The 19,832-nt window shown below is 37.2% G+C and overlaps 1 protein-coding gene across 2 annotated transcripts in view; it reads left to right on the top strand.

Annotated features, from left to right (window-relative positions):
- The window catches only part of IQGAP2 (IQ motif containing GTPase activating protein 2), a 275,493-nt gene that overhangs the window by 209,961 nt on the left and 45,700 nt on the right, over positions 1 to 19,832 (top strand). For both annotated transcript variants that reach the window (XM_036886059.2, XM_036886058.2), the window contains 6 exons: positions 243 to 385; positions 2,262 to 2,432; positions 11,682 to 11,765; positions 12,925 to 12,996; positions 13,659 to 13,728; positions 17,199 to 17,407. In XM_036886059.2, the coding sequence (XP_036741954.2) occupies positions 243 to 385; positions 2,262 to 2,432; positions 11,682 to 11,765; positions 12,925 to 12,996; positions 13,659 to 13,728; positions 17,199 to 17,407 (749 nt within the window). The remainder of the gene's footprint in view (positions 1 to 242; positions 386 to 2,261; positions 2,433 to 11,681; positions 11,766 to 12,924; positions 12,997 to 13,658; positions 13,729 to 17,198; positions 17,408 to 19,832) is intronic.

Genomic DNA, 19,832 nt, shown 5'->3' with positions numbered 1-19,832 from the left:
GATCCAGAGCTGCCGTTAGACATCAGTCTCTCCTCTTTTTTCTTTGGCTTGTCAGGGAGCTGCCATTGAATACATAGAATTCACTCCATTCTAGTGAATCATTGCTAATGATTTTAACTTTGACCACCTGACTGCTTCATGAAATACGTCTGCATTAGATTATTTTACATATTGAAGAAAATACATTGATGTTGAAGGGCTCCATGTTCCTCTCTAGAATGTAACAAACGTTTTTTCTTCAGTGTCTACTGAAGGTCCATGGCTCAAACTCATGCTGCAGGACAAATATGAGTATTACTACAACATCGATTCAAAAGAGAGTTCCTGGGCCTTACCTGAAACATGCTTGCTTAGAGAATCATGGCTCATGCCAAAAGAAATTGAGGTAGGAGGGTCATGTTTGACAGAAAACTGTGCTATTTAAAGATAAGTGTGATTGCTTTGCTATTTTTGAATCATGGAAGTGAATTTGATTTATTTGAAGGCTGGATATGGAGTAAAAACCTGCAGCTGGAATGGCTGCATGGCTACTAACTTTTGGAATGTTTTTCATATTGGCATAATGACACCAAACAGCTGGGGGAAGAACGCTTCTGTAGCTCATCTGGGATGGTGACTTACTCTAAGAAATCAATCTTTATGTTTTCCTTGACAATTCCTTGGCTGTCACTATTGAAAATGTCTTCTTTCTTTCCCCCGCTAGCCTACCACACAAATATCTAGATCTTTTAAAAAGTGAGTAATGTTTCCTAGGGGGAAATGCTTTTGGAGAATGTTCACCAAGATTGCTTTGGACTTGAAACCAGAAATTGGATTCAAAAGATATGAAAATTGTTGTTTGACCTAGGCATTGTATGCTTAAAGGAAAAACACTGATAGTAACTGAGTTTTTTTGAAAAAAATAGAATACACAAATGTAAATCTTATAGAACTGTTCAAAGTCACCAGCATCAAAGATACCACAGTATAGCAGTTCTGTGGACAGGATCACTAGTATGGTCTTTACTAAAACTCAGAGAAGAAACCATGGCCTGGGGCTGACAATGCCACCAGAAATCCTGAATGACAATAAGATAGTGAAGAGCATAGCTCATTAACTGATTTCAAATGTTCATAGTTCCCACAATTTCCAGGAAAATGGCATTGTGGCAATAAATTATTAATGTCACTTTGTTGAAAAATGAAATTATGGACCACATTTTAAAACCATATGCTATATTTGAAAAAATATATCAAACTGAAGATGCAGCATCAAAGCGTTAAAATTCAGCACCAAAAACTACTCAACGTGGCATCTTAACATGCCCTAGGTAAAACTTTGTGAAACCGAGCATCATTCTTTTAGGATTATTAAAAAGTGGAGGGTCTACATGGTAAAAACAAATTTTATTCCTTCTAGACAATGTAAAATTACTGATTTTAATTAATGAATTTTAATCAATGAATATATATATATATATACACACATATATATATATACACACATATATGTATAGGTATGTATGTCTTCTCTTAAAGGTGTTTATGCATCTTTTATATGATTTCACTTTTAACCTTTTAAATTAACTATCCATAGACTCCAGTCATACTAGATAAGAGGCATCAGCCATAGAAATGAGTCCAATCTTTGCTTGGATCTCTCAAAGAACATAAAAGTTCATAATTCACAGAGACTTTTCACAGTCTCCCTTGCTCCTTTTTTCCCATTCATCTAGGTTTCCCAGGATAGCACTTGTTTTACCTTTTCATCTCCTTTCCTTCTGCCCTAGACATTTTTCCCAAAAAATTTCTTTTGAGTTTCCCCCAGCTTATTGCGGGGGTCTGCCTACCCCAGCCTAGTCAGAAAAGGGGGTAGAGGAGCCTGAGAACTTCATAGGCACTGCAGCCCTTTCCTTGGTGGACCCTGTGGGAAGGAAATGGTGCATATTCTTTGTGTAATCATCCTTGCCCCCTTTTCACTCTTAGTGCCAGGCCTCATGTCTGGTCCTTGCTGGCATCATTCATGTATCTCTGGGTCCAAATCTTCAGGTCATTCCACTGCATTCTTACACCCTCAGCACAAAATTCAGAGGATTCCAAAACTGCATCACTGGAAAGAAGCTAAGTCAGTTCATCCCTTGGCTCTGGTCAAATCTGTTTTTAAACCAAACCAGAAAGAGGAATCCATATCATGTTCTAAAAGATTAAGTTTTCAGAAGCTATTCTATATGCTCCTTTCACCTGATGTGTGAAGTATAACCATAAGAAATGTATCTTGCCAGGACATTGTTGAGGATGTCACAGTGAATCACATTCGTGAGAATATGTGGTCTGCTTCCGAAGATTTGCTTCTTCGCTTTAAAGCCACAAGCGCAGGATCGCTCCTTAGAAAAGAGTATGAAGCTAGGAAATCATATTTGTATGACCAAGAAGAGCATGTGGTCAAAATACAGGTATGTGAATCACTTACCACTAGTTACAGCAAAACAGTTGTATCCCCTGAAAATGTTTTATTTGATAAGAGGACAGTCAACTACCAGCATTTTAATAAATAAGTCCAGGTACAGATTTTTTCCTTAATCAGTGCCCCTCAGCCTGCTTTATAAAGGTTCTACAATGGAAAGGATGTTGAGTGATTTTTTTACCTGTGGCCTTCTGGAGAATATTCAGGGACACTGTGGATTTACACAGGTCCACCTGCCACCAGCATCACTAGAGCCAGAGGGACACCACAAATCAGAGTTAACTCTCAAAAGCTGGATCTCCTTGTGTCACCTACTTTCTGACTCGGGTCCTTTATGAATTGGTTTTTAGTGGTGTGTGGATGTTGAGTGGCATCTGGATTGCTATGCTCTTCTAGCCTAAAAGAACAGAAGAGCCAATGAAATAGGTTTACAATCTCCAGGACTGTCTTCTCCCTTATCCAATCTGTTAAATAGGCCTGCAAGGGAAACCCTTATTCCCGTTTTTTTCTTTTTTCTTGTTTTTTTTTTCTTAAGTTTACAGGACTTGTCCAAACTCACTGGTTGGCAAGAGCGCTCAACAGATCTAAATGTTTCTCCTCTGTATTCCCCTAGCACCCTCTTGCTGGCTTCTGACAAGCTGGGTGTCTGTCCAGTTCTGTGCATCCAGAGTGATACTCTTATTGATGGGCAGTTTAATGGATTTTTGCTTTGGACAGTAACTATGAAATTTCTTAAATGGAACGTTGTGAAGTTGAAGAGCTTGTCTTTTGTGATCATTGGTATACTTACTGGCTTCCTCCACCGAAGTATGTCATTCAGGACAGAAAATGAGTTTTTAAAACTTTCATATTCTTGTGCCTTGCATATGAAAGGTGCTCAAATGTTTGAATTTGCTCAGATCTTAAGATGTTAAAAAACAGAAATGATTAATTTTCAAGACAAATTTCTCCTATAAACCTGACTCTCAAAGAATTTTTCTAGTTGAACCATCAAAAGTTTCCATTTTGTTCCTTCTTTAAACAAATGGTAGGCAAAACACCTGAAATAGCAAAAGCCAAAAAATAGAATCATCTACACTGCTACAAAGCCTCGAATTTTGCACAGAATTCAAAGAGTGTCATCTGACATGACACAGTTTGGGCCGACCCTAAGCTCTTACAGTCTCAGAACACAGAGCGTGTCACAGAGCTCTTCTGAAGAGCCCACCAGGGTAAAATCTGTCCGATGTCAGGAACCCCCAAGGGGGCTGGAGGAAGAACAGAAAATCGTTTGGAGCCTTTTTGGTCATCCTCAGCAGTGGCAACAGTCAACAAACTGTGAAGTTACCCCGCCATGCTTTTTTCCCCACTTTCCCAACAGTGCCTAATAAGGAGGGCTTAAGGCCTAGAGGCAAGCTGCAAACTGGAGATGAATATGTAGTTGATGGAAACCTGTTGAGCTCCAAAGTCAAAACACCATGAGCCAAAGGGTGTCAAGTTATCTCATTTCTTGCCAAAGTGGCTGATTCACCCAAAATTAGGGGAAAGATCTGAAATCTGGAGACTTCCTTCCATAGAACTGCTGCTAGCTGGAATCAGCTCCAGACGCAGTAGTCTTAACAGATTCAGAGGGAAAGCTCCCAGGCTGAGGCCCACCACACCCCAGCCCGCCCCTTCCCCCCAGCTTCTGCCTGGGAGCTGAATCGTGTCCATGGAATATACGGCAGTAAGAGCCAGGCCTCTTGTCTCGAATGTTGTTGAGCTTTTTAAATTGTCTTCGTTTGTTGAGCTTTTTAAATTGAAAAAGGAATGTGAATTTTGTTAAAAGTGTTTTGCACCTATTGAGATAATCTATTTTTAGTTTTAGTTTATTAATGTCTGTAAGGTTGAAGGCACTGGTGGAAGGGGGGAGCACAACGGACACTGATGACGTGACAAAGTCCCCAGCTGCTGCCCCCTCCCAACCTGAAAAATGTGCCATAGGCTAGCCAATCCTCGCGCTGCTGTAAATCTAAGCTCTGCCTCCCCCTACCTTCTTTAAAAACTCGCTGCCTGTCTACTTTCCCGTGACTTCCTGTGATAGCCAGACCGCGGAACCTGACCCAGGGGAATTCAAATAAATTACCTGGCCCTTTGTTGCCTCTCTTTGCCTGCTTATTTTGGCTAGAATTTATCTTACAATGTCTTAACTTATATAATTAGCCTTTTCAGTGATAAATAAGTCTTCGTGCAAACACAACTTTGTATGGGTATCCACATATACACACATTTAAACACACACGTACATGCATAATGTGTGTGGGTAAGTATATACTACATGGAGTATATGTCATATTTTGCTAATATGTAATCTAAGATTTTTGTTTCTATATTCATCAGTAATATTGCTTATGATTTTATTCTTTTGTGTCTTCTCGTTTTTGACTTTGTCACTTTTGCAAGAGGTTTGTCAATTCTTATAGATCTTTCAAAAAATGAGGTCTTTGTTTCCTTGATATTCCTTATTTTGCTGTTTTTAATGTCCTTGATCTCTGCTCTTTATTTTTTCTCTGTCTGCTTTGGGTTCATGTTGCCCTTATTTTTCTAGGTTCTTGAAGGTGAGACCTAAGGTCAGTGTTTTGAGACTTTTTCCCTTTTCCCATGTATGCATTGTTGTTCTGGGTCTTGTTGTGTTTTTGTTATATTTCCGTTTTCTTTGACCTGCCTTCCTCTGGGTTACTAAATTTAAATTTTTTTTTTATTCTATTCTGATTTATAGTGTTTTGAGCATATGTCTTTGTCTGGCTTTTTTAGTGGTGGTTGTAGGTATTACTATAGCTGATATATAATCACCATCCACAGGTGTCATCATTTTACTGATTTGTGTATGTGCAGAAATCTTTCCTCCCTTCACATCCCATTACTCTTCCCTCCTTTGTAAGATAATTGTATTTCCTGTATATTCATTTAGAACCGCATCATACAATTTTATAATTTTTGCTTCAATAATCAAACATAATTTAGAAAACCCAAGAGGAAACGTAACGTCCATTGTGTTCAGTAATACTTTTTGCTTACTGTGTTTTCTTTTTTCTTTCTTCCTGATGTTTTAAAACTCCTTTGTCATTTCTTTTCTATCTAGAGAATTTCCATGAGCAATTCTTTTAGGATACGTCTGCAGGTGACAAATTCTCTTAGATTTCTTTACCTGAGAATGTCTTCATTTCCCCTTAATTCCTGAAGAATAATTTTACTGGGTACAGGATTTTGAGTTGACAATTCTTTTTTTCCCACCAATTGAAAAATGTGACACTTCATTTTTGTCTTCAAGGTGTCTTATGAGAAATCCACTATAATTTGTTACATTTTTTTTTTCCCTACAGGTAAGGTGTTTTCTCTCTTACTGTAGAGAGAGAAAATCTCTTGAGAGAGAATCTTGAAAGCAGTGACAGAGAAATGGCCATATTATTTTTTAATTAAGAAATCCCTGGTAAAATTCCCTATGTTTAAGAATGAGTGAAAAAAATCTCAAACAAAAAAGCAAACTGTATATTAAAAAAAGAAATTGTTGTAAAATATAAATGAAGTAAACATTTAAGGATACCTTAATTTCAGGAGACAAGAAATTTTTATACTGAAGCTCCTTTATGCTTGCAAGAAATTTAGTAAGATATGGACCTAGTGAAACAAGACAACACAATAAAAAAGATAACTGAGAGCTACAGAGAGGAAGAGAACTAATGACCTCATAGAATGTAAATGAACTTATAACAGCAGAATGCAGAACAGACATGAAAAATAATTTTAGAAAAAAATATGATGACAAACACCAAAACATAGTAGTGGGAATTATTAAATTACTGAACTTCAGGTCAGAAAGTGCTACAAGCATCTGGAAAAAGAAAAAGAAACAATCTTCTCTAAAGCAATTTCAGATTGCCAGTCTGCAGGCTGAGAGGCAGGGAGATGACCTAATACAAAAGTCTATCACATGGTTTTAATGTAACTGACCACTCTTACAGATTGTTGGATTTTTACCTTCAAGTGGAGAGGTAAAATAGATTAAGTGTTTAGGGCTTTCTTGGCTTAGAAATCACATAAGAATTTGTGCTTCAGAAGGTACCATTGGTAATTTAAATGTTACTCACTTTGGTGCCCAATTACCAAGCAAGGGAACCATTTAACCAAGTCAGATTTTCTAGAAATTGACAAGTACAGTCTATAATACAGAGCAGTAACCTGTGAGTCTAGATATTTTGGAAGACTCCTTGGTTACAGATGCATGACACAGAAAAATATACTCATGGTAACAAAAACACAACTAAAAGATGGCTATTATGAATTTTCCAGTAAGTTCTCATACAGTCAAGAAAAGGAGATTGATATTTTTATAAATGCCTTTTGTCTCTGATTGTCTATAAAAAGCTGAAATGGCTTTATGGTTTAGAATTTTTGTCTCCTCTTGCATCTTTATCAATAGCTCCTCCCTCCCAACTTTATATTCATAATTGTTGTTAATGAACAGCCTCAAATTAGAAGAGCTTGCAGGCTCATGGCCTTGCACACAAATTTTGTTGTTAGTACTGAATAAGAAAAGCCAGTCCTGATGGAACTAAAACTAACAAACTGAAAAATAATTGAGAATTTTGACAAATAAGAGATGTAGGATTCTGCTTCTTCCTGATGTTTTGAAACTCCTTTGTCATTTATTTTCTATCTAGAGAATTTCCATGTGCAATTCTTTTAGGATACGTCTGCAGGTGACAAATTCTCTTAGGTTTCTTTACCTGAGAATGTCTTCATTTCCCTTTAATTCCTGAAGAATAATTTTACTGGGTACAGGATTTTGAGTTGACAATTCTTTTTTTCCCACCAAAAATTCTATACCCAGCCAAGTTGCCTTGGTTTGGAAAGGTAATAATAAAACATTTGTAAATGTAAAAGGATTCCAAAAAAATATGAAGAATCAGTAAAGATTTGAAACACAAAATGAAATGTCAAGGAAAATACCGCTAGTGAGCCTTACATCCTTAGTATATTAACAGTTAGTACAGAATGGACATGTGGGCTCATTGCACCAGTGCAAGAATGCTTCAACATTAGATCATCTGTTACTATGACAGATCACTTATACAGAATGTCTCTGAATTTGAGCCAATAGAGATTAATAGTGTTTCTGGAATTTAGATAATTCCAGAAAAGCAGAATGAGAAGTTAAACTAATCCCAGTATTTTGTTTGTCTTTCAGTTTGGATCCTGGAATGGGGTATGTAATATCTCATTTGCAGTTTTGTGCTTTAAAACAGTGTTACCTACAAAAACATGAACCACCAATAAAAGCCATCACAACCAATACATTATTAGTTAGGTTGCCATGGAAGCCAGTGACCCACAATTAGTTTCCACTTCCTCTAGTCACTGTCAGCATTTATGAACAATAGTTGGTGACATCAGCAGTTTCTCCCATCATCTCAGAAACGCCACACTGACAAATCCCATGGTGGCATTTTCTAAATGGATGAGCAATTAAAAGTCCTTTATCTTTGTTTAGATCTTCATTACAGTGGAGCACATACCAGCATTGTCATTGCCTGGAAGCCCCACTAAGACCTACTGAACCTTAATTTGCATCTTAAGAAGATCCTCAGATAATTTTCTACACACAAAGTTTGAGAAGCACTGTGAAGCTCACTTCACTATTAAACCCTCACATAATTGATCTTCCTCTATAATTATCACCATAATAGCTAAAAGGAGAAAAACCATGTGCTTATTTCAATAGTTAGTTCAAAAGCATTTGGAAAATTTCTGAAGGCCTTTCCTGAATTTTCTATTATGATTGCATTGAAGCTTTAGTTTGAGGAGATTGGCATCTTTGCAATAATGAACTTTCCATTTCCATAATTAGGTTTTTTTTGCATTTATTAATCTGTCCCATCATACAGTGTTACAGTTTTATTGCTTCCTATTTCTTAAGTTTACTCCGTTATTTAAATTTTTTTGATACTGTGAATGTCATCTTTATTGGGTTTATTTTTGACATACAGAAAATTTGTGAAGTTCATTTATTAATTTTACAACTAATCACCTGGAAAAGTTCTTAGTTTTAATAGTTTTCTAGGTGGCCTTCTTGAATCATAACTACTTTTTATATCTTCTGATTTTTTTAAACCTTGTAACCTGCCAAGGAATAAATTCATATGACTTTCATGGTATAGAAAATTGCAAAATATTGGGATTAGAAACTATTTGGGCTCAACTCCCACTTCTGGGAAGATGGAATACAGCTACTTTTCCCTATTTCTTCCTCTAAATAAAACTAAAACCCCAGGTATAATATATAAACAAACATATATAACACTTAGAAAGAAGAAGAGAAAAAAAGCAGACTGGCTCCAAACTTTGAGACCCAAGGAAGAACACAGAGATTAGTTCTCTGGTTTTCTTTAAACTTCATATATCCCCGACTTATTGCTGAAGTGGCCAGCAACTCAGAAATGCCAATGGGTACAGACAAAAAACTCCAACAAAAGCCTGTTCTCTTTAGCTAAAGGACTAGGAAAGGTGCAGCCCAGCAAGACAGAAAACTTTAAGATAATAACCCCACTGCTCTAGCCAAACACCACAGAAAAAACTGTAGCCCAACACCATCCATGCCAGCAAAAGCCAAGTGGGGAGCCTAGCCTTCCACCCTTGCAGATTATAACAAAGTGCCCAGATACCTGTGGGGCTGGATTTCCATGCCCACAAACAGTAATGTAGCAACCCTCCCTCTCCCTGCTGGGCAGTGTCAAAGGATGCCTGGTGTAGTGTCAGGACTTTGATCACCATCCAGTAGTAATGAGGCCACCCCCACCTCCAGCCTTCCAATGTTGCAAAGGCCACCAGGACCGCGTGGAGTAGTAACAACGCACTCCTATACTCCCAGGCAGGGTGGTATCAGCAGAGGCGTGGTGGGTAATTGGAGCTCCCCCCACCCTCACAGTAAATGAGGAACCCTTCCTTACCTCTGGTATCAGTACAGGCCAGGTGGAGAACCTAGTTTTCTACTCCAACTTATAAAGTAGCACCCCTCTTCCCTTGCCAGAATAATGTCGTGGAAAGCCACGTAAAACAGAAAGATTAAATAAGATTGAGTCTCATCACATCATATCCAAATTATCCAAGTTTCAACCAATAATCAACATTCTAAGCACTAAGCAAATTAAAACTTTAATTTAAAAAAAATCAATAGATACCAACCCATAGATGACAGAGATATTATAATTATCTGACAAAGATTGTAAAGCAACCATCATAACATGTTATAATAAGCAATTATGAACACACTGGAAACAGAGGAAAAAAATAGAAAATCTCAGAAAACAAATAGCTGTAAAAATCCAAACAAATTTTGGAACTACAAAAATACAATAACATGTATAAAGTCAATGGATGGGCTCAACAGCAAAATAGAGGGAACACAGACCTGAATCAGTAAACCAGAGATAGAAATTACCAGATCTGAACAGAGAGAAAGGATTGAAAGAATAATGAAGAGAGCCTCAAGAGAGCTGAAACTATAACAAATGATTTAACATTTTTGTGATCAGAGTCCCAGAGGACGGAAGAAATAATGGCTGAAAAGTTCCAAAGCATGGCCAAAGACATACAACTACACATTCAAGAAGCTAAGCATGGACAGTGACTGTAGTGGGGTGGGGGTGGGGGTGGGGACTTGGTGAGGGGGGAAGCCTGGTAAACATAGTGTTCTTCATGTAATTGTAGATTAATGATAGCAAAAATATAAATAAATAAATAAATAAAGAAGCTCAGCAAACCCCAAGTAGGGTAAACTCAAATTCACACAAAGTTGCATCACAGTCAAACTTCTGAAAACAAAAGACAAAGAAAAAATCTTGAAAGCAATAAGATAGAAATAACATCTATAGGGAGAAACAGTTCTCATGTTAGAAGATATTTCATAAGAACCTATGGAGACCAGGAAGAAATGGCACAACATTTTTTAAAGTGCTGAAAGGAAAAACTATCAACACAGAATTCTTTATCCAGCAGAAATATCCTTTATGAGTGAAAGAGGAAATCAAAGGCATTCTCAGATGAAGGAGAACTAAGAAATTGTCACCAAGTTCTTCTAGCCATTAAGTACAGACTGTTTGTATAGAACTATATATTACTGATTTATGTTTTTCTTTTTTTGTGAACACATATCACAGCATGTCTGGTAAACTACAATTTCCTTTTTCTCTTAGTGTATCTTGGAGATTATCCTATTACTTAAGACACAGAACACTTCCAGTCAGTATATGTGATTCTACCTCTATCTTCTTAACTGCCTTGAAACATCCTTCAGTATAGGTGCAATCAGTTTATCTAGATGTTTCCCTGTTTGTAAACATTCTGCTCTATACACATTTTTGATATTACAAACAATGCCACACCAAAAATCCTTACATATCGTTTTTCTACTCAGGTGCTTATATTTCCATAGGCTAGATATGTTGAAAATTAGAAACACTAGGTGAAAGGCTAAACAATTTTAAATTTGATATTGCTAAATTCCTGCCAAAAAAAGCTATATACTCTTTTGTATGTCTCCCACTCTCCACTCCCCATCAATGCTTTTTTTGTCCACTATTTAGCAAGTGGACAAGGTGACCACTTTCCCAAAATTACTCTGCTGTTGCAGGCTCCCACAGGCTTAGAGCCACTCCACATTTTTTGTATGTGTTCCTGCATTTTTATGGAATTTTTTTCTGTGTTTCCTCCTTCAGTCCAATTACAGCTGCCTTCTCTCTTCTATGATCCTTCATAGTATTTTTTATCCATATGCTGCCTTATTTCTAACACTATTATGGACTGTTTTAAAAGTGAGTCACTTGTTGGACTAAAGATATTTACTAGTCATTATTTTGAAGCATCTTATGTTGTTACCAAATAATATTAGCACCCAGTTCATCTCTTTGTATATTTCAAGGCAATCCTATTTTATAATTACTACTTGCCACCCGATTTGTGAAATTGGTAAAGTGGAAAACTGGCCTTCTACTGAGTAACTCCTTTCCTGAGCTTGGAACAAGCCTCAACTGTGAGCTGGTCTATGTGGCTTAGTTTAATGTCCATCCCAAGATACAGTACCCATAAGAGATTTGGAAGGGAGGGTCCCTGACAATGTCCCAACTTAATATCTCCTGAGATGTGCTGTGTTCTTGAGCTTTCTAAAATAACCTGTGGGAAACTGTTGCACATAAGTAATTCTGTAACTCACTATTTTCCACAGGCTTTTTGGAAGGGACATAAACAACGGACAGAATATATGTGCAGGCGGCAAACATTCATTGATAATATTGCTTCTATTATGAAGGTAAACATCCCTTCCTAGCTCATCAAGTGCTTGATTTAAACTTTTCCCATCATTTTAGTTTTGTTTCTAGAATACAGCCTGTAGAAGGAATATGTATGAGCTGTGAAGTCAGAAGCAAATTCTGGGTTTAATTCCCACCTTCATTACTCACATAGCTGGTCATCTTCAAATAAGTCCATTAAAACACTAACTGTCTCAGATCCTCTGTGTCATTATGAGAATCAAATGGTGAAAGAGCTTTGTAACCAATAAATGCTCTTTCTCTAGAAAATCCAAATAGGTGACTTAAAGTATGGGGGAAACCCAGCTTTATTTCATGTTCCTCTTAATGTTTTCACTAATAATATTTAGAATGCTCAAACTTACCAGTACAAAACTGTAGTTGTGAAGCAAATGCCAAACCAATGACAGGAAGAAGTAGAGCTAAGAGAGTATCTGTATGTGGCTGAGCCAGTCCAACCCAGCTGTCACCCCGACTAATAGCTCTGAGGTTAGAGAAAGACAAGGCACTGGGGAGCCCACTCTCCAGAGCTGAAGCCAACAGACTATACAGAAATGAGCTTGGAGACAACTTGGAAATCCAGATGAGAGTCAAAATAGGCTGGAGAGAGGTTGGAATCACATGCAATTGGTTTAAAAGACTTTGAAACTGTGAAGATAGAGAATGACATGGTCTAGATCATTGTGCATCAGCTCCTTAATGTCCTGTGCTCACCATGGAACACATGCCTAATCCCTCAGAAACTGTTGGCCACCATTGGTTCTTCATGAGGCTTCTCTAGATGTTTTCCTATAAAGACCTAAAGATATTGGATATAGAAGGGAGGTTGGAAGAAACCCTGGACTTAGTTTAATTTGATTCCCTGACCCACTGAAACGCTCAGCAAAAGAGCTGCTTGGCTTTTATTTATTGAGATTAAAACAACATGGCACACAGCTACATCACCTTCCCCACCATAACGTGTAAATTATTTTGAACCCCAAGGAGAAAAAGCAATGAAAGAAATAGAAGGTGAAGATGAGGCCTTAAATGTTTATTATTTGGTAGGTTGCTCATTTTAATTTTTTTATCAAATAAAATATCAATATTACTTTAGACTACATAAAAAGATATTAATGTTTGTTTGGTAATTGCCTGTACTTCTCTACTTATTTTTAGATTCAGTCCTGGTTCCGGATGTTAGCAGCACGAAAAAATTACCTTGCACGACTGCAGTATTTCAGAGATCATGTAAGACACACATGTGGATTTTCATCCTAGCTGAGAAATAATTAAAGGTTCCTTTGTTGAATGTTAGCACTGAATGATTTTTAAATGATGGAAATGAACAGTAGGAGACAGAAAGAGGTCTTAGAACTCATTGTGATAATATTTGGAGGCTTTTTATTTAGAACTTGTGTTCAGCATGAGGCTTCAACCAATCAGGACTGGACAGGATATGGGTGAGAGGAAACAGATGTGAGCTGGTAATGGCATAGAGAAAAGACGCAAAAGAAGTGTTTTCTACCATTGCTTGTAAAGTTTTTCTAACTGCTAAAATTAATTTTTCAGTAGAAGTCCACAGGAGGAATTTTTTTCAGGATATTTAAAAAATAGATACGTGAACGTAGATGGGATAATCCAAGTTTGGTGCTAAAGTTCTTTTCCCTTTTCAGATATTTTTATTTAAACAGTGCCCATACAATCTTGTTTATACTTTAGCTAACTTATCTGACCCTTTCTTCAAAGAAAATGCAAAAATAAACACTGAATACATCACATCTAAATATTGTCAGTTCTAAATAGTGTTCCATGCTTAAATACTGTCCATTCTTAAGTAGTTCTAAATTCTAAAATAATAGAGGAAATGGGACTTGTAAAGGTCATGACTGACTAGTCTTACTCTTTTGCAGAAAAATGAAATTGTGAAAATCCAGTCACTTTTGAGAGCAAGTAAAGCTAGAGATGACTACAAAACACTGGGTAAGTGGGAGTACAGGTCTTCCTCAACTTATGATGGGGATGAATTCCAATAAACACCTCATAAGTTGAAAATATTTTAAGTCAAGAATGCATTTAATACACCTAACCTACCAAAGATCATAGCTTAGCCTAGCCTCTCTTAAACATGCTCAGAACATTTACCCTAGCCTGCAGTTGGGCAAAATCATCTAACACAGAGTCTATTTTAAAATAAAGTGTCAAATATCTCATGGCATCTCACCATTATAAAGTTGAAAAATCATAAGGCGAACCATCCCAAGTTGGGTACCATCTATATTCTGAAATAAAGTATGGATTCCTTCTAAACCAGGCAAGAACAAGTTACTTCCATCTTTGTCACTTCAGAGGCTGCTCCAAGAACACCCCTTGTTTCCAGTAGATACGGATCATCTCAGGCCCCAGTTTCGGAGCTGGTGCACAAAGGAACGTGTGATGACAGGAAATGGGCCTTCTTATTGTAGGTGGAAGGAATAAATGGAGCTGACATGATTTCTTCTTCAAAAAAAAATGTAAATGCTGATATTTTTATACTAAACTTGAGGTAGAGCAGGACTCTAAGGCAAAAGAGCCAGAAGATAAGCTTACATTTGAGCTATAGCTGGCCTATGATTTTCCCCCTCATTTTGAAAATAAAACACATTCTTATAAGAAATTTTGGAAATATGAATAAGAAGGAAAAGAACACATGGTCTCATGTCCCAAGATAACTACATCTTCCTGTTGTTTCATCCTAGGATTTTCACAGTAGCTGTGTTTGTTTGTTGTTTTCTTATACTGGTATACACCATTTGTATAAAGTTTGAAAACAGCAAAATAAAATAAAAATCATCCAGAAATAGGATTCACATTTTGTGCTGTCTTTTTACAGTCCCATCTCTGCATATGTTTGTTATCCTGTTTTTTTCATAGTGAAGATTATTCATTATATGCTGAATTTTTAACATTCTAATCACCACAAGAACATGTGATAGATTAAGAACCAGTCCTAGGTTGAGAAGAGCCTGCTGTGATAAATTTACTAGTACTGCCCAAATTTTAAATCTTTTGTTTAGATCATTCAAATTCATTTTGAGAAGGCAAAAAATTATTACTTGCCGCTCTTAGTAATAAAAATGGCCATTATGTTGTCTCTAACTCTGCCTTGTTTCTTTTTAGGAGGAAGTAAAAATGTAATGTTCCTACTCCTAGCACAGTGGCTAGTAAGGAGTTTAGCTAATGCCCTTCCATTAAAAGACTTGAGATTTTTAATGTCTTAAATGTTTAGATTTTTAAAGTCTGAAATTAAAAGACTTTAGACTCTGAATGTCTAAAGTCTATCTGGATTATGGGCTGAAGTATATGACTCAAGAAAGATCTTCTGTGATACTCGTTAAGGAAAAGCCTGGGAAGCTTTAGAGGCCAGGGTCTGCCTCCAGTCTGCAGAATCTACTGGACAATGCCTCATTCCACTAGATCCTAGAACTCAATATGTCAGCTGAGTAAGAAAGGATCAGCCAGTCTTTTCAATGCCATACTTCTCCACTTCTGAATTAAGGAGATTCATCTCTCAGTTGGTAGATACCATTAGCCTTTTGACAAGAAAGCTGAATATAGGGGGTGGTTTTCTGAGCCCTTCCACACTAAAACAGGTTTGCTATTTATTGCCTTTGCACACGAAAGACTATTTAAGAATACAGTGCACACAGGCTGCTTTTCATTTCATTCTAGTAACATGTTTTTGTGGGTAGTTGTGGTAATGCTTTTCACTTGCTTGCCTTTTTTCTTTAAGTACTAAGACAAAACAAATTCCAGTTAAAAAATTAAGATGATATTATGTTAAAGCAGAGGAGGTAGATAGAAACCATGTTAGTGAATAAGTTAGACCTAAGCTACTCTGGGCTTTGGCAAATATGAAAAAAAAATCACTTTTCTGAGTCTACCATGATCCGTCTTCACCTGTCCTCTCTGGAAAGACATTGAATACATTTAAGCTTGGAAGGTGCTTGAACTGTAATATGGCCACTTGTAAGTGCTGGTTATGAAGTGTTGTGGTTTATTGAGATTAAAATACCACAGAGTGACTCCCACTTTGAAGATATCATGATATCCCACATGAAGATAACAAAAAGCCTACCATTGATAGATGAAACATTACATTTGAACCATAATAATTAGTAAAGCTAACATTTTATTTGTTTCTAAACTAGCTTGTTGGCCCATACATAGGAGCAGGAGAGAGAACTTAAGACCAAATGTGATGGCCCATGTTCTCTCAACTTAGTACATATATGAGCTCTGGGGCACTGCTCAGGCATTTTCTGAAATAGTCATGTCATTAGCAACAGCTTTACTAGAAATGGTAGGAAAATAAACTTACATATGCTTCAGTAATCAGGAAATGGTGGGTACTGTCATCCAAGATAACTTCTCCAATAGAGACCTTCTGAAGTACAGAATAATAATACAGACAACGGTAGATTTGGTTGTTCACACAGGATTCATGCTGTTCATTATTTGTGGTGTTGGTTTAACTCTTTATATCTTGAGAGTCAAAACATCACAGACCCAGGCTGGAAGGAACGGAGCCTTAGATGTGAAGGAGAGGATGGTGACTGAGGTTGCCACAGCTGGGCTAGGCTCTATCAAGTCATCTTTGTATTACTGTGTGTAATCATTCATCACTGAAGGTCCAGACCATTGATTCTTATACTTCACCCTGAGTAGACCTCACTAAACACCTTTAAAAAAGATTTTTTCAGAAGTCAGAGTTCCAGGTAGTTAAAGCATAATTAATAATCAAGGCACTTAAGGAAAGCCCTTCTAGAATTTATATAGATACCTCTCTCAACAGCTGAAGCTGGTCTGCTAGGTTCTGAGTGCCCTCACTTGGTCCAAGCAGAAAGGACATGAACCAAATTGCAATTTCTAAAACCATTGTATTTCTGCCAGTAGGACACATGTTCATCATTCTTTCAGCTCAAGGTTGGCCTTATGGCTCTCCCTTTGTTGACCTTCCTTAATTCCCCTTTCATCTAGTTACTGTTCACTCCCAAAGGTCTTTTGGACTGAGAAAAACCACTTCCAGCTTCCTGCAGCAAGAACAGAAATCTCTTATCTGGCTGAGCCACAGTTGTCAGGGTTGAAGTTACTTACATTAACACCCGTTCCCAGGTTCCTCATCAATAAGGCATGGATAGATAGAACTTTATCAGTGCATGAGTCCGGGAAACAGTGTGAGAAAGGGCTGATAAATGAGTATTTGATAACTAGAAAATAGGCCAGACATGATCAGTGGTGTGCATTTATTTAAATGATCAGTTTCCTTGTCCAAATTTTACATGGGGCAAAAGGATTTATTCCAGAGACCAAATACTTCCATTGGTACATCTTTATGTAAGTACTGGTTTCTTCCCTATTGATAATAATTCCAAGCATGCCTAATTAAAGCTTGCCTGTTCCTTTCCCTGCAGTTGGCTCTGAAAACCCACCATTAACAGTAATCCGAAAATTTGTACACCTGCTGGACCAAAGTAACCTGGATTTCCAGGAGGAGCTGGAGGTTGCACGATTAAGGGAAGAAGTGGTGACCAAGATCAGAGGCAATCAACAGCGGGAGAAAGACCTAAACCTGATGGACATCAAGATTGGGCTCCTGGTGAAGAACAGGATCACGCTAGAGGTCAGTGGTTTGTGGGGCTTGTGGCTCCCCGAAGGGGATGTATTTGCTCACAACACATCCTGCTTGGTCCAGCTAAGCTCATTGGCAATCCAGAATGAGTTGTCCAAAGTTCATTTACCATTATTCTTACAAATCGATGCTTTTCAGACCTGAAAAACTCTATGCAGCCCTTTTGGTAAAGCTCCTTTACCACTTTCAAATGAAGTTTACATGAAGTAAAACCTACTTACATATGTACCTCCATAATAAGACTGAGGCCTTTATATGAATATAAAGAAGAAAAAGTAATGCAATAAAAAACACATATTTCCACTTAAAAATGCATGGGCCCAATGCCAGCGGAAGATGTGATCAACTTGCCCAAGGCTTGGGCTTCTTCACAGAATAACCACAGGTTGAGAGAGCTACAGAAAGCTACAAATAGCTACAGATGAGATTGATCCAGGTGAGTGGTGGAACAGTAGGTGACTGCATTTTCCAAAAAAGGAAACAACTTCTTGTGTAGTTCAGAATAAGTAAAGTATGGTCTCCCCAACAATTCTGAGACAGAATTGCAGCCCTAGAAATTTCAGTGTCTATCAAAATTGTGGGGGAAATGTATTGTGCTTATATGCCAAACAATTAGATTCTGGGCTAAAATAATTACACACAGAATTGTGACCTACATGAATGACCAGCAGGACATTCAAAAATACAACCATGCAAAATGTGGACAGTTACTTATGTGAGACCTTACTACAAATTGCTGGACAGCAAAGCATCTGTCACCCCTACCCGCCACCCACTGGAAGCCAGTGGAGCCCTCCAAACATTAAAATGTTAAAAAACACCCCTATGCGTTTCCACATTGGCTCCTACAGAGTGGTACTGCCCCAGAATAGCCTCTAAATAATAATGCTGCAGTTTTATATCTGTGTGAAACCTGCCAATGTCAGAGCTCCCTAAAATCATATGAAAAAGTGCCATTTTTACCCAAGAAAAGGAGGTCCTGGGACCTCTTTCCACATCAGCTTTCAGAAACCTGATAAGTCAAGGGATTTGGGGAGGGGCTGACCTTGGGAAGCTCTAAAAAGGCTACAGTGGGTCAAATGTGGCGAGCCAACTGCCAGTGACTGGAATATGTGGATCTGGAAAACTGGGAGCTGAGCAGCCATAGGAGGCTACCAGATAAGTGGACATATGACTGCCCCACTGTTGGGTCCTATCCTTACAGACACACTCGTGGAATCATGGAGAGAAAATAAGGAAAATAGAGCAATTTGTAAAATAGGAAACGATCATCTTTTCTAAATGTTAAGAAAACTACGATTTAAATGTTCTGCATTTAACTCTATCTTCATTATTTTATCCAGAAAAATAAGAGTACTTTACTCTTTTTTAAAAATAACATGTTTGTATTATTGGACACACATGAGAACTTTTAAGCATAATAAATTCCAGAAGGTCCTTCAGAGAATGCCTTTTATAGCCTTAAACTGCTGTTTTACCCTATCCCCATAAACCTGTAAACAGGAAATGCCTTGTCTTTGAAAATAAAGGCTAAGTTGTGAAACATTAAATAGTAGAAATACTATGTAGCTTGTAGAAATATAATCATGGGAGATTTTCAGATCTTTATGAATGTTTAAGATTTTTTTAAAGTATTCCTAATTGATAGCATTGTGAAACAAAGTAAATTTTTCCACCTCACTTTCCAAACAATATATTTATCAAACATTATTAGAAGTTAAACTAATGATTACTAAATATGTAGTCTTTAGTCAATCATAGATAATAACATTTTTAATTTGATAAGAACAGCACAGTTGAAGCTTTAATTTATAGTGGTGAAAACATAAAACAGGACCATAGAATTAGTTTAATGGCCACTAAAAATAACGTTTTTGAAGAACATTTAAGGACGGGGAAAAGGTTCACAATATAATGGAGAAAAGAGTACCTAAAACAGTATGATTTCATTTATTGTAAAAAATACGTATATAAACTTAAGTCTGGAAGAAAAAAATTAAGTGGTTTTTCTTTGGGTGGTAGAATTAAACTTATCTTCTTTACCCTTTTTTTTTAAGTGAGAAAAAAAGATTTTAAGGAGAAGTAGCTTAGTTCTTAACAAGCAACTCTAGCTCCCTCAAGTAACCATGTGTCTTAAAATTCTTATACAACTGGCAGTCCTAGAAACCTCAAAAAGTCAGTGGATGAGTGAAGTGGCTAACATTGATTTTAGGCAAAAGAATGATTTGGAGATGAAGATAAAGCAGCTACGGTAGAAGTTTCTTAGAGGCATGGGGAGGAAGAAAAATAGAAACTCAGACTGGCTTAAAGGAAAACCTAAATAGAAACTTAAAGTAATTTGATTCCCTACACTTGCAGTTGACGAGTGTGATTTATCTACCGTGTGAGGGCAGACTTGCAGGCGGAGGCTACCTGA

Source organism: Manis pentadactyla, chromosome 2 (assembly GCF_030020395.1).
Source record: "Manis pentadactyla isolate mManPen7 chromosome 2, mManPen7.hap1, whole genome shotgun sequence".
Classification (NCBI taxonomy): domain Eukaryota; kingdom Metazoa; phylum Chordata; class Mammalia; order Pholidota; family Manidae; genus Manis; species Manis pentadactyla.
The sequence above is the reverse complement of the archived record's forward strand: the minus strand, read 5'-3'. Positions and strand labels throughout refer to the sequence as shown.